At 55.1% G+C, this 15,279-nt stretch overlaps 1 protein-coding gene across 1 annotated transcript in view; it reads left to right on the top strand.

Moving 5' to 3' along the window:
• The window catches only part of LOC100079232 (protein argonaute-1), a 38,113-nt gene extending 23,448 nt beyond the window's left edge, over positions 1 to 14,665 (top strand). The window contains 10 exon segments of the mRNA XM_029080834.2: positions 61 to 194; positions 582 to 766; positions 1,884 to 2,043; positions 3,940 to 4,030; positions 7,490 to 7,684; positions 9,333 to 9,467; positions 10,453 to 10,554; positions 10,873 to 11,072; positions 12,849 to 12,954; positions 12,956 to 14,665. Coding sequence (XP_028936667.1) covers positions 61 to 194; positions 582 to 766; positions 1,884 to 2,043; positions 3,940 to 4,030; positions 7,490 to 7,684; positions 9,333 to 9,467; positions 10,453 to 10,554; positions 10,873 to 11,072; positions 12,849 to 12,954; positions 12,956 to 13,078 — 1,431 coding nt within the window. The 3' untranslated portion in view covers positions 13,079 to 14,665.
• Positions 14,666 to 15,279: the final 614 nt, after the last annotated feature.

Raw genomic sequence — 15,279 nt, 5'->3', positions numbered from 1 at the left:
TTCGGGAATCGGGTTTGTCCTTCAGGGTTCTAACCAGGCCTCTTCCCTTCTTTCTGACAGAACCGTGCCATCGCCACTCCCAACCAGGGTGTGTGGGACATGCGGGGAAAGCAGTTCTACAATGGGATTGAGATCAAGGTCTGGGCCATCGCCTGCTTTGCGCCCCAGAAGCAATGCCGGGAGGAAGTGCTGAAGTAAGGAGCAGTGAGACGGGGCCAGGGGGCACGAGGACTGGACTGGGCCAGGTCTCCCATTAGCTTCTCTGGGCTCTGGGTCTCCCCACACGTCTTCCCCTGGCTGATGCCGGGCATCTCGTTCCCCTAAATCGTGCCTCACGGGGCAGTCCCGTGGCTTGGCTGGAGCCAGAGCTGCTCTAATTGATCTTGGCCTCCGGCCATCCTCCCCAGGGTCGTCAGCGGCCCCCCACCCCAACCCAGCCTGGCAGGGCCACACCTCAGCTCCCAGCTCCCGGGGAATCTGGACCCTGGGTGACTGACAGCCCTCCGTAAGACACCCTGGAAGCTTTGGAGGACAACCCGTAGAGACCTTCCCACCGTCTCACAGCGCTTGTGTCACCCTAGGAACTTCACGGACCAGCTGCGCAAGATCTCCAAGGACGCGGGGATGCCCATCCAGGGCCAGCCGTGCTTCTGCAAATACGCCCAGGGCGCCGACAGTGTGGAGCCCATGTTCCGCCACCTAAAGAACACCTATTCGGGCCTCCAGCTCATCATCGTCATCCTTCCGGGGAAAACCCCCGTCTACGGTGAGACCCCTGCCCGGAGAACTGGACGGAAAAGGGTGAAGTTGCCAAGAGGATTTTGTCTCTTCTGGGTTGGCTGGAGGGGAGGCCGGGATCACTGGATAGTCTCCAGGAGGCAGAGGAGCTTTTGTGAAAGGTCTAGATTCAAATTCCAGCTCTGCACCTGATCTCCTTGGTGTCTCTGGGGAAGACACTTCATCCATCTGGGCCTCAGTGTCCCCATCTGTAATGGGGATGAGATACCTGCCTTTCATTCCTCCTACCCATGTGAGCCCCATGAGGATTGTGGACTGTGAACCATATGATTATCAATCCTATAACTACCCTGGTGCTTAGCACACTGCTTGGCACATAGGCAAGCATTTACTAGTTACCACTAAGTAATAATAATAATGCTATTTGCCTGTGTTTATCCTGTCATAATTATGATAGTTTTGAAATTTAATACCTGCTAAACTGTGGAGTAGATATGAGGTTATCTGATCAGACACGGTTCAAAGAATGGGTTAAGTAGGAAGAGGGAGCTAGGTATTGGGTTTATGGGTTGGAGAATGGATGCAGGTAATCCCTGAGGGCTTCCTGGAGCTGGCTGGGACCTAAAGGTGAAAGAAGAGAGGGAAGCAGCATGGCCTAGTGGAATGAGTACGGGCCTAGGAGTCAAAAGTCTGGGGTTCTAATCCCCGCTCCACCATTTTCCTGCTTTGCGACCTTGGACAAGTCATTTCCCTTCCTCTGTGCCAGTTTCCTCATCTGTAAAATGGAGATTTAATACCTGTTCTCCCTCCTTCTTAGACTATGAGTCCCATATAGGACAAGGACTGTGTCTGACCTGAATGTGTTGTGTCTCTGCCCCAGTGTTTAGTACAGCGATAGGCACATAAGTGCTTTACGAGTACCGCAAATATTATTAAAGGGAGGTGGAGTCCGGGACAGGAGCTGGTAGCCCTGGGGGCCGGGAAGGATCGGTTTTCTCAATCCTGATTCGTGGCCGGGGACAGTGTGGGCCAGACTGTAGAACCTCTTGCCCCGGGCCACCCCGTCTACCTCAGAGGGGATTGCTTTTCTGGAGTTGTGGCAGGAGGTGGAAACTCAGGCCCCTCCCTCTGTCTCCAACCCCCAGCGGAGGTGAAACGTGTTGGGGACACGCTCCTGGGCATGGCCACGCAGTGCGTGCAGGTGAAGAACGTGGTGAAGACCTCCCCGCAGACCCTCTCCAACCTCTGCCTCAAGATCAACGTCAAGCTTGGGGGAATCAACAACATCCTGGTCCCCCATCAGCGGTAGGGCCTCCCCATTTCTCCCACTGTCCCTGCTCCTTCCAGGCACCGTCACCGGGGACGACCTCACCTAGTTCCTTCCCGAAGGGCGCTTAAGAGCCTCACCAGCTTCCCGAGGCTCAGCCGGCCACCCGTGGGAGGGTCACTGGGAATAAAGAGAGATAGGGGTCCAGGGTCCCGTCGAGGGAGGCGGGGAAGGGGGACTGAGGCAGGTGCTGGGAGAATCCTGCTGAGGTACTAGCCCAAATTGAGCCCCAGAAATGTGGACTTGGATCCGTGCAAAGAAGTTGGCCTTAAGCTGGGACTCCGGCCTTGGGCCAGACTTGGGCGTAGAAGGGTTGGTTTTACAAATTTTGGGGAGCATCAAAGCACGAGTTGCCGAGAACTTGCTACTTCCTTTCAGCTCAGCAAGGACCTGAAATCGGGGGCCTGTGCTGCTCTGTGAGGGGCTCCAGGTACCCGATGCCCTAGGAGGGGATAAGCAGGGAACGTAAACGATGGAGGGAGCTGGTCTGATTTTTTCCAGACACAGAGAGCTTGGACTCAGACGGCGGGGGGGAGTTTGCCTGCCACGTGCCTCACCACTTCTGATGTTTTTTGAGCTTGGAACTCCAGGGTTGCCACCCGGCTCCCATCTCCTGTGTCCCCCAGGGCCTGAGATGCCACCAGCATTCAAACCACTTCCTTTTCCCCCTCCACCCCTTGGAGGAGGGAGTCCAGCCAGTGGCGCTCTGTGTGTGTGTGTGTGTTTGTGTGTGTGTGTCCCATGTCCTTTCCCTCCCTCCCTCTCCTGTCTCCTCCCTCTGTCTCTTGCCTCTGCAGATGGTGGAGATTTAATATTTATGAAGTGGGAGGCTGGGAGGGGCGAAGAAGACAAAGCCTAGCTAGAGGGAGCCCCAGGCTGGTTCCCCTTGCCACAGAGTGTGTCCCTGCCCCCGACTTCCCAGCAGCCTCTGGGCCCAGTCTGGTCCCAGCAGTTGCCAAGAGGCCCCCCGGGGCCAGGGAGGGTGAGGGCGAAGCCGAGGGGAGGGGAGATGGGAAGACTTTGCTAGGCTGGGATATTTTTTTCTTCCTCTTTTCAAAGCTTCGAGCCTCCAGCCAGGGCTCTCCCACTCCCCGCCATCTGTCCGGACTAGGGTGCAGGCCGGAGGGAGGCCTGGGGCAGGGAGGGGCTTTGAAGGGGTCGACGCCAGCAGATCCATTCGACTCCAACCCAACCCAGGGAGACCGACCATTTTTTTTAGTCACGGCTCCCAGGATGCCACCTGGAGAAGAAGGGGTTTAGGCTCTGCTCAGCGTTCTCCTGGGCCCATTAGGCAGGAGGGAACACATACTCTGGAAAACCGGGAAGCCTCAGGGGAGAAGGAGGGGTGGGGCCAGGGCCCAGCTTGGAGAACACCAGTTGCGCGTCATCCCAAACATTACCCCAAAGTAATGTTGACACGTCTGATCATTATGCTGCAAGTGCAATTCTGCTCTGCGGCCAGGCTCCACAGGCAAAGAAATCCCCTTAGGCCCTCCTTCTCTCCCTCCCGGGCATCCCCAGCATCCTGCTCTTCTCCTTTCTCTTCCCCCGCCTTCGCTTTCATCTCTGTTCTGACTTCCCCACAGCCTCTGTTTCTCTTCTCCCACATGCCTTTACTCTAGTATCTCCTCTAAGCATCCCCCCGCCAAACCTCCCGGAACCCATTCCGGTTGCCAAGGGGATTTTCAGGGTGGCTGGGCCTGAGGGTCAGAGGGCAACCTAAAGGGCTAATCCTGCCAAGCGATAGCTAAAATTGTTGGGGAGGGTCTTGGCATGTTCAAACAGGCCCTAAGGATTCTACCTGGGCCCAGCCCCTGCGGTGGGGGACCAGGCAGCTCCAGACCCCTCACAGCCTCTGTTTCTTCCCCGCTCAGCTCCGCCGTCTTCCAACAGCCCGTGATATTCCTGGGGGCGGATGTGACCCACCCCCCGGCGGGAGACGGCAAGAAGCCCTCCATCACCGCCGTGAGTAACCTGCCCTCACCCCGCAACCAAGAAAATCGCCTCCCGTAATGCTAATTATTGTTGTCGTGGAACTTATTAAGCGCTTACCGTGTAGGAAAGCACTGCGCTTTGCTATGGCTGATAAAGATCCGAGAGAATCAGGTCAGATGCAATCCCCGGCCCTTGTGGGGCTCACAGTCCAAGAGATAGAGGAAGAATGTATCTTATCCCCATTTCACAGATGAGGAAGTATTCATTGAGAGGTTAAATGATTTGGCCATAGACCAGGAGAACTGGGACTAGAAGGTTGGTATCTTGACTCCCATGACCTTTTTTAGTGGTATTTGTTGAACACTTTCTCTGTGCCAGGCACTGTACTAAGCACTGGGCTGGATACAAGCAAATCAGGTTGGACACAGTCCCTGTCCCACGTGGGACTCACAGTCTTAATCCCCATTGTATAGGCGAGGAAACGGAGGCACAGAGAAGTGAAGTGACTTGGCCGGGGTCACGCAACAGACGAGTGATGGAGCTGGGATTAGAACCCAGGTTCTCGCGTCTCCTGGGCCCGAGTTCTATCCGCTAGGCCTCGCCGCTTCTCTATCCTGGGACCCGTGGTCGCCGCCGAAATACTCCCCATGATGACCAAGGGTCTCCAATCCCCACCGCTGTCCGGCACCCCCCTCCTCATCCCGAAGTCCCTTTCTCCTCTCTTCTCCCTCCGTGCTCGGGCTGGTGGCCTGTGACCCCAAGCCCTTGTGGGGAGGAGGGTGCTGCAGCAAGAGCAAGGAGAGCGGCTTGGGGCCAGGGGCTGGAGGGCGAGACCCTTTCGGCCCCTGGGAGAGGGAGCGCTTACTGTGTGCAGAGCACTGTGAAATGTGTCCCTGTGGCGAGTGGAAGAAGCCGCCAGCAGGTGGGGTGTGTGTGTCAGGCCGGCCCCGCTCTCTCCTGCAGCGCAGCGGCCTCTGGGCCGCTGCTGGGTCATTCCGTCTGTCGCCGGCCCCCTTCCCACCTTTTCAGCCGGAACGGGGCCGCCCGGGAAGGCCGGCTGCCTGGCAGAGTTGAAGTGGAGAAGCTGGTGATAATGTCCTCGGGGCAAGCCGGTAGATCGTCCAACCAAACAGGTCACCTTGGGGCAGAAAAGTCCCCACACTTCATGAAAAACGGCCCCTCCCCTTCCCCTTCTCCATCTCCACCTCAACACACACGACTCCCCCGCCCCCAAATCGGGCACTGGCTTCCTGTTTTAGGGATGCTGGATTCAGCCCTTGAGCTGTGGCAAGGGGGACCAAGGCAGTGCAAAGGGGTGACTGGTTTTGAGCCTCGCAATTTTAGACCACCGCCCCGGGCCTCCTGAGGACTCACATGATCCGGTTGCCTCTGGCTGACCAAAGGCCTGGTTTAACCGGTCCTTAGCAGCCTCTCCCCTCCTCCATTTCAGTCAGGGGGATGCTGCAGGATTGAACCCAGAACGATGACGAACCGGAAGAGAGACTTGACAAATGAGAAATGATCCAAGACGTACATCTGGGGGCACCGAGGCACGGGCACAATTGCAAGTGTCTCCTCCTCCGCCCCCTCCCTCACCTTCCGCTTGGAAATGAAATCCAGGCCACTTCCGATTTGGCCTGGGCTAACTTCCTGTCTGGTGGGGCTTCAGCTGATGCACCAGGGAGCTGGGCTTGCCCAGAGAAGAGTCCTCTTTGGACTTGGCACAGACAGGAACCAGGTCAGGCCAGACCAGACCCCAGATTTTCAGCCAGGTGCAGAAAACACAAGACAGCTAGCAGGAGCCTTCAGAGCTCATTACATCCCTCCCTCTGCCTTTGGGTCGGATGCCCACTCTCTCTGCCCCCACAGATCAGTCAGTCAGTCGGTGGTGTTTATTGAGAGCTTAATATGTGCACAGCACCATACTAGACTCTTGGGAGAGTTCAATATAACAAACACATTGCCTGTCCATAACGAGTTTATGGTCTAGAGGTGGGTCTCTCTTCTCAAATCTGCAGGGGTGGCATTTCCCCAGCCAGCCTTCTTCCTTCACCCCAGGTGTTCCTCGCACTGGAAGTCACAACACGTCAAGGCACGTGGGGACGGTACTTCTAATAAGAAGCAGCGTGGCCTAGTAGGTAGAGCATGGGCTCGGGAGTCAGAAGAACCTGGATTCTAATCCTGGCTCCGCCATCTGTCTGCTGTGAGGCCTTGGGCAAAAGTCGCCTCACTTCTCTGCACCTCAGTTGACTCAACTGTAAAATGGGGATGCAGACTGTGAACCCCATGTGGGACGGACTGTGCCCAACCTCATTAGGTTGTATCTACCCCAGGTCTTAATACAATACCTGCTGCACAGTAAGCACTTAACAAATACGAAAAAAACAAAATGGGAGTCCTGTTCTTGACCCACTGCGGGGGAGTATTCCTTCGAGTCTGAAACATCTCCAACTCTTGATTTCCACTTATCAGAAATTAAGATCCCACAAATGCGCGCCTGAACGGCGTCTGTCCACCAGCTCCGAGTAGCGTTACAGCAGGAAGATGGAGCTGGCACCGTGCATCATAAGTCAGAGGCTGCGTGAAATTGGCACCTGGGCATCGGGAAATTGTATCAGCTGCCTCGCCTAATCTCTCTCGCTTTTGAAAAGCCTGTGATGTCTTTCTCTATCCTTGGAGGGGATGGAAGGACCCCCTTCACTGTTTTTACAGCCCATTTCCTGCTTCCTCCTTTTTTCCCCCCAGTGGAATCGGGGTCTCTGCGTAGCTCACCAGTGACTCACTCGGGGCTCGGTTCCTCCCCTTCTCTGGCCTCTGTGTCACCCCCACCCCCTGTCATTCGGCCTAGGTCCCCGGTTTGACGCCCGGGGCTCTCCGATTCACCTCAGTCGGTTGCCAGGCAACCAGGCCCCATCTCCCTCCCGCTCCCGGATTCTGAGAAGTAACAAATACAAGGACCAAGTTCCTTGGAAAGACGGCTGGCCTATTCCTCCTCTCCCTCTCCTGACCCGGCCCACGCACCCCTGGAGGGTCTGTGTCCCCAGGGGGAAAAGTAAACTCCAGTCCTGCCTAGACTGTCCAACCGTTGGGTGGAGGAGTCTGTGATGCTCAGTTGTCACCCTACTTGAAGCTGAGTGACAAAGACTGGTGTGGAGGACTCTGGCTCTGGGGGGCCAGGGGGTCTTTTATAACTGGCTTTCAGAGGCAGGTGTGGGTTGGGTCAGGAGGGTACCCATGGGGACAAAGGGAAACAAGCTCCATTTATCTCTCCAAGTGATCCTCCCTTCCTTGTTCCTTCCCCTTCCCCACCCTCCTTCCTGGTTTCTGTGGTATCCGGTACCTCTCCCCCATGGCCGTATTCCTTCTTTCGCAGCCTCCCGGGGCCCGGTCGCCTGAGGGGGGTGGTGGGCGCGGGAGTCTGAGGAGGCGGGGGATGAGGTCGTGGGTGCGCTAAGCTGGTCCCCGAGCACGGCCATGTCTGTGCGGCAGGTGGTGGGCAGCATGGACGCCCACCCGAGCCGGTACTGCGCCACGGTGCGCGTCCAGCGGCCGCGGCAGGAGATCATCGAGGACCTGTCCTACATGGTGCGGGAGCTGCTCATCCAGTTCTACAAATCCACCCGCTTCAAACCCACCCGCATCATCTTCTACCGAGATGGAGTCCCTGAGGGTCAGCTCCCCCAGGTGAGCAAGAGGCCCCCAGTAACACTCCCACCTAGCACCCCGAGGCTCTGGTCTCCCAGCAAGAGAAAAACTCGCTCCTGTTGTCGCAGTGGGGACCAAACCATGGTAAGAGATCAGGAAAGGAGCTGAGGAGAAATCCCAGGGTCTTGAGTGGCATTCCGTCTTCCTCAATCAATCCATGACATTCTTTTTTTTAATGGTATTTGTTAAGTGTTTATTATGTGCCTGGCCCTGTACTAAGTGCTGGGGTAGATACAAGCTAATCAGCTTGGACATAGCCCGGGTCCCACACGGGGTTCACGGTCTTAATCCCCATTTTACAGATGAGGGAACTGAGGCGCAGAGATCATGTGGGACAACCTGATTGCCCTGTATCTACCCCAGCACTTAGAACCGTGCTCTGCACATAGTAAGTGCTTAACAAATACCAACGTTATTATTATTAAGTAAAGTGATTTGCCCATGGTCCCACGACAGACAGTTGGCAGAGCTGGGATAAGAACCCAGGTCCTTCTGACTCTGAGGCCTGTGCCCTGTCCATTAGGCCATGCTGTTTCTCATTTTTACATATCTATGTACATATCTGTAAATTATTTATATTAATGTCTGTCGCCCCGCCTCTAAACTATAAACTCATGGTGGGCAAGTAGCCTGTCTACCAACTTTGTTATACTGTACTCTTCCAAGCACGTGGTACGGTGCTCTTTACACAGTAAGCACTCGGTGCATACCATTGATTGATTATTTGTTGAGTGCCCACGGGGTACAGAGCATTGTAAGCAGCTGTGGGGGAGGGGAGGAAGGTTAAGAGTTTGTTTACCCCGGGGACCAGCTGCCAGTCATAGAGAAAATTCCAGAGGGAGAAAGTTGCAGGAGCAGCTAATGGAAGTTTTCTAAGATACCTACAAGACGGCAGGCGGATTGGTTGAAGGAACCCCACTTTTGATGACACCCAGGGATATCCAGCCTAATAAGGAAAGGAGCTAATGGACTGGGATTCTGTCTAAAATAAAAGTGGTCTTTGGGGGTTGGTTGGTTGGTCCTTGGTCCTTTCTAGACTGATCCCTTCGAGACTGTAAGCTCTTTGCGGGCAGGGAGCATGTCTGCCAACTTTGTTATATTGTACTCTCCCAAGTACTTAGTACAGCGCTCTGCACATGGTAAACACTCAATAAAAATCGTTTGGTCTTTCTTGTCCTCTTCCCTCCCGGGATCCCTGGTGTTCAATCAGTGGTACTTATTGAGCACTTACTGTTTGCAGAGCACTGACAAAGCGCTTTGGAGAATACAGTGCAGTAAAGAAGGTAGACACGTTTCCTGCCCACAAGGAGATTACAGATTATAGAGGAGCTCTGACGGTCTCTCATTCAGTCACTCAGTGCCATTTATTGAGAGCCTACTGAGAGCTAGATTCTGTACTAAGCATTTGAGAAAGTACAGCAGAAGCAAAATACACATTCCCTGTCCTCCAGGAGCTGACATCCTAATGCGGGGGAGACAGACCAAAATTAAATACAGAGAGTGGAAGTCAGAAGAAGAGCAAATAGAAAGCCAGAAGTAGGGACAGACCCATCAGGAAAAAAGACCTGAGCAACTCATGGGATTCCTCTGTTGTCATCTCTCTTTCCCTCCACCACACCCCATCCAGATCCTCCACTACGAGCTGCTGGCCATCCGCGACGCCTGCATCAAGTTGGAGAAGGACTACCAACCCGGGATCACCTACATCGTTGTCCAGAAACGCCACCACACACGCCTTTTCTGTGCCGATAAGAACGAGAGGGTGAGCAGCTGTCCTCCGCACCACCGCCCCTGCCGCCAAAATAAGTATTTAAGTCCTGACTAGAAGTGGTTCGGCCAAGTAGAAAGACCCCGGGATTGGGAGTCAGAGGACCTGGGTTCCGATCCCGGCTCCGCCACTTGTCTGCCGGGTGACTTTGGGCAAGCCAGTTAACTCCTCTGGGCCTCGGTTCTCTCATCTGCAAAATGGGGATTGAATGTCTGTTCTCTCTGCTTCTTAGACTGGGAGCCCCGTATGATACCTGATTATCTTATTAAGTGCTTGGCACATAATAAGCGCTTACTAAATACTGCAGTTGTCATTTTTATTACTGTGTGCCAGGGTAGATACAAGACCCAGTTCCTGTCCCACATGGGGTTTACAGGCTTAAGTAGGAGGGAGAGCAGGTATTTAATCCCTATTTTATAAATGAGGAAATTAAGGGACAGAGAATGACTTGCCCAGGGTGAGCCACAACAGGCAAGTGGCAGAGGTGGGATTAGAATCCAGATCCTCACACTCCCAGGTCAGTGCTGTTTCCACTAGGTCATCCTGGCAGGTACCTCTGTGGCCCTGGTCAGTGTGAGCCCAGTGTGATCCCCTTTGCTTGGTCTTTGAGATCCCTCCGGAGCCCAGCACCCGCTTGCCTTCCAGAGAATTTGGGGCTGGATATTGGGGTACATCTGCTGATGTAGGTGAAAAATCTGTACAGGTGTCCGGTAGGAGGATGAGCGGGCAACCTACCAGAGGAGAAAACCTGTTATACCCCAGCTTTGCAGATGAGAACTAAACAATTGTCAGTGTTGTCAAATCAGTGACTCCCCATTCTATTCTGCGGGCCCCAGGCTGGTGACTCTCTGCAAGGTTGCTTTAAGATCACCCTCATGGAGTAGGAGCTGAGGCAAGCAGTGGGTACGGGCCGGATGGTGGTTAACACCTCTGTGGGTCCCCATTAGGGTCGGGCCAATCTTGTGTGTCCCCTGTACAGATTGGGAAGAGTGGAAACATCCCAGCAGGAACCACTGTGGACACCAATATCACCCACCCTTTCGAGTTTGATTTCTACCTGTGCAGTCATGCAGGCATTCAGGTACTCTTCCTCCTCCTTTCCTGTTCTCTCTTCCCTCCTTTCTCCCCACCCTCTCTCACCCCTCCGACTAACCAGGAGCCACCCACCGGGCGTATATTTAATGCACTGGGCAACCTGCTTTTGCCTGGAGCGCCAGGTCGGGGGGTCTCTGTCAATACAATCCCAAGTACTCACCTCCCCCATCCCGATGGGGTCAGCTCTTTCGCTGCTGTCGGCCGGTTGCGGCGAGACGAGGACGCACGCGCTCAGACCTGTAGCCCAGACCTCCTAGAACGTCTTCCTGATGCTCTTCCTCTCCCCCATCCCCGTCCTTCCTAGGGTACAAGCCGGCCGTCCCATTACTACGTCCTCTGGGACGACAATCGGTTCACGGCAGACGAGCTGCAGATCCTGACCTACCAGCTGTGCCACACATACGTGCGCTGCACACGCTCCGTCTCCATCCCCGCCCCTGCCTACTATGCCCGCCTGGTGGCCTTCCGGGCCCGCTATCACCTGGTGGACAAGGAGCATGACAGGTGAGGAGTGGGGCAAGTGGGGGACGTGGGGCCTCGGTTTGGGCAGAAGCTGACTTCAGTCACCCGCTCTAATAATAATATTCATTCAGTCCTATTTATTGAACACTTACTGTGTTCAGAGCACTGTATTAAGCGCTTGGGAGAATACAATGCAACAATAAACAGACACATTCCCTGCCCACAACGAGTAATATCATAATAATACTGTTTGTTAAGTGCTTAGATTGTGCCAAGCACCGTTCTAAGCACGGGGGTAGATACAAGGTAATCGGGTTGGATGCAGTCAAGCTCCCACATGGGGCTCGCAGTCTTAATCCCTATTTTAGAGATGAAGTAACTGAGGCCCAGAGAAGTGAAGTGACTTCGCACAGCAGACGTGTGGCAGAGCCGGGATTAGAACCCATGTCCTCTGACTTCCAGGCCCCTGCTCTTTCCCCTAGGCCACGTTGCTTCTCTCCCTCGATCTGGCTTCAGTTGGTCGTCCTCGGGGAGCGTCAGCCAGTCAGTCAACAAGCCTTTGGACCCATGGGGTGGATAGCGTTGGCCAGAAGGTGCTTGGCGTCCATGTTAGAGCCTAGGCCTTAGACTCACAGTCTGTTGAGAAGGCAGGGCAAGCACTCTGGCTGAACATGCCCACACAGATTCTGAAACGGGAAGAGGAGGTTCAGGGGAAGGAGGTGGGGTATGGATTGGGCTGGAGTTTGGGAGAACGACTAGGGTGAACTTTGAAGAGCTACCAGGTGAAGATAACCTCTAGTCATGCCTTAAAGGCGAGTGATTAGACTGTAAGCCCCGCAAAGGGCAGGGACTGTATCTGTTGCCGATTTGTCCATTCCAAGCGCTTAGTACAGTGCTCTGCACATAGTAAGCGCTCAATAAATACTATTGAATGAATGAAGGAGGGAGCCGCTGTGTCTGGGAAACAGCATGGCCCATTGGAGGGAGCGGGTCTGGAAGTTAGAAGCCCTGGTTTCTATCCTCCGCTCTACCACGTGCCTGCTGTGTGACCTTGGGCAAGTTACGGAACTTCTCTGGGCCTCTGTCTCCTCATCTGTAAAATGGGGTTGAAATACCTCTTCACCCTATTTCTTAAACCGTGAGCCCTGGGGAGAACAGGGGCAATGCCTGACCTGATGCTTGTATCCACCCTAGCACTCAGTACAGTGCTCGGCACATAGTAGGCGCTTAACGAATACCACAATTATTATTAGAAGGCGGGTAGGAGCCGAGGGTTCAGAAACAGGTCTGGGAGGCCAACGGTTGGAGATGACTCTTTCTTCCAGGGTTATCTCCTCCTTGCTCAGAGGCCATTATTTGGCAGACTCTATGGGAAGCAGCGTGCCGTAGAGGGTAGAGCAAGGGCCTGGGAGTCAGAAGGTTGCAAGTTCTAATCCCAGCTCCACCACTTGTCTGCTGTGTGACCCTGGGCAAGTCACTTCACCTCTCTGCCTCCGTTTCCTCTTCTCTAAAATGGGGATTAAAACTGCGATCGCCCCGTGGGACAGGGACTGCGTCCAACCTGATTTGCTTGTATCCAGTCCAGCGCTTAGTACATTGCCTGACACACAGTGAGCGCTTAACAAATACCAGAGTTATTATTAGTTATCATTATTACTATCTTGCTCCGGCCCCCGGCTGGAAAACCAGAGCAAACTCAGGGCGTTGAAGCTCAAGGATGGGCAGGGGAGGTGAGGAGCGGGAGAGAGGGGCAGGTCTCCCCGGACCGGGAGCAGATCGGCTGACAGCGGGAGGGCTCTTTCCCGCTTGCTTTCCCAGCGGAGAGGGCAGCCACATATCCGGGCAGAGCAACGGGCGGGACCCCCAGGCCCTGGCCAAAGCCGTGCAGGTTCACCAGGACACTTTGCGCACCATGTACTTTGCTTGAAAGGCCGAACGTCGTTACCTCACTGGAGAGAAGAAAGCTTTCAGACCCGAAGGAGCCATCACGACACAACCACCGGGAAGTGGCTTTGGGGGGAGGGGGTGCGCGGCAGGGGGTGGGCTGAGGGGGGTGGGGGGCCTGGGGAAACCTCATTTTCTAAGGAGAGAATTCCCCAGGCCACAGCCGTATCGCTGGCTGGGAGTGGGGGTGTTGGGGGAGGCGAGGGAGGAGAGCCAGACCACCAGTGACCAGCCGCCGCCAGTCTGAGACCAGAAAAGCCACTTCCTCCGTCTCTCACAACATCCACCCCTGACCCAGCGAACAGAGAGGTCTTAAAGGGAGAGGGGCCATCGCCAACAGGCTTTCATTTCCAATGCAATACTAAAGACTTCGGGCTGTGAGGTCTCTTTAAGGTCCACTGGCCGCCCCCACCAGATGCCGGTAGGTTTGGGTTTGTTGTTTTAGAGGGGAGAGGGTGGGGCGGGAGGTGTCGGTCTGGGGAAGGGGGTGGGAGGAGGGAAGGATATTTAGCGCCTTAATCGGAAAAAGAGTAGATTTGTCTAAAGAAAAAGATAGAGAGAGCCCCAACCCCAAACTAATGTTTTAGGATACGAGATGTTTGAAAGGGATCGGAATCTGCAGTTCGTAGGGAAATTCTAACACTAGCGTTTTGGGTTGCCCCTTCCGGTCCTCCGTCGCCCCCCACCTCCTGACCCGTCGGCCCCGGTGTGTCTCCCCGCCCCTCTCGGCCCCCTCCGGATGTCAGGCACTACGGCACTTAGCTCAGAATTGACACGACCCCGTCTTCCTTCCGTCCCGGGCCGGAGGAGAGCCGACCGACCCCGTTGCGGCCGTTTCCGTGGGCGCCCCAGTGCCTTCGCTGTCCTGCTGCAGAAATGCCATCTTTTTGTGCCCTCCGGGGTGGGTGGTGGGAGGTGGGGGGGGGGGGGGGGATGCCCCCAAACCCCACGTGACCCCTTGGGAGCTGGGGTGGTGGTGGTGACAGCTATTTTGCATCCGAAGGAGCTGGTGTTCACGTCCGTGGTTGCTTTGAGATCCCCGTCTCAAGGTGGTTAAAAACCCGTTGAAGACGTTTGCACTTTCAGATTGCGACAGGTGGAATAGCTGCTGACACTGAACCTCTCTCCCCTGTGCACCGACCCCCTTTCGCCCCCTCACCGCCCCCCAGCCACTCCTCGTGTTATTTAAAATGCCATTTCTGACCCCTGGGTCCCCCACGTCCCATGGCAGTAAAGTCTCCCCCATTTGAACGTTTCTTTTCTGGGATATCTTGGAACAAAAGATACGTCTGAAAGAAGAAAAAAAGAGAAAACTAAATGTTATTTTTATACAGTAACTTGAGTCCATTGCCAAAATCTTCAGATGAGCCTCCCCTCCTCCGAATTTTCATCCTGGACACCCAGCGGAGCGGGAGGAGGCGATTGTCCTTTCGGGGAGGGGATTGCCAGGGCAGGGGCCCTCCCGAGTCACTATGGGGGCGGGATGTTCTCTCCCGGCCCTCTGGTTCCTCCCTCTCCCTCCTCCCCCTGCCATTCCCTGCGCATAGCACACGTATCCCTGCCTTCCTGGAACACACTGCTCTCCATTCTCTTGATGACGTGCCCAGTTTCCAGCATGTCCTGCACATGGTCTCAGTAGCTTTTGCTGCTTGCTCTTGCTGTTGTTTACACAAAATAGATTTTTTTTTAAATTCCTAGTTTCATGCATGGGAAATGGAGAGGGGTGTGTGTGTGCATGTGTGTTCCCTTTTTCTATAATTGGTAAAGAGGCAGGGCAGAGTCCTCCAGGGAGAGCAGAAGGCGCCCCAGCCTGGCACTGGGGGCATCCGCAGGGAGACCAGGTGACGTCCCTGCGCCTTCCCTCGGGCCTCCCCACCTGGGCACGTCTCTGGGCACCGCTCATGGCCTGTGGCTGCCCAGATGGGGATGGGGGCTGATGGCAAGACCCCAGTTCTCACCCAAGCTGCAGTGCAACCCATGCGGGACCTGGAAATGACCCTGCCACCATTTCTCTTCTGGAAGGGGAAGGGGACCGAGGATTCTATCGCCCTGAGGACTCCAGAAAGTCCAGACTAAATCACAGGCGCTCTCCAGAATCCCTACCCGGGCCTTCGGGGCAGGACTCAGATCCAAGTGATCTACTCCCCAGGAAGACCCCAGCACAGGCCAGGCCTGTCTTCTGGGTCCTATGGATCCCAAGGGACCAGGTTGAAAACTCAGCTGAGATTGGAACCCCTCCAGCCACCCTCCCCGCATCCTTCCCCCAATCTCTGTGGCAAATTCAGGTTTCGGGCGTCACGACTGA

Source organism: Ornithorhynchus anatinus, chromosome 16, assembly GCF_004115215.2.
Source record: "Ornithorhynchus anatinus isolate Pmale09 chromosome 16, mOrnAna1.pri.v4, whole genome shotgun sequence".
NCBI lineage: Eukaryota > Metazoa > Chordata > Mammalia > Monotremata > Ornithorhynchidae > Ornithorhynchus > Ornithorhynchus anatinus.
This window is presented reverse-complemented; position numbering and strand designations above follow the sequence as displayed.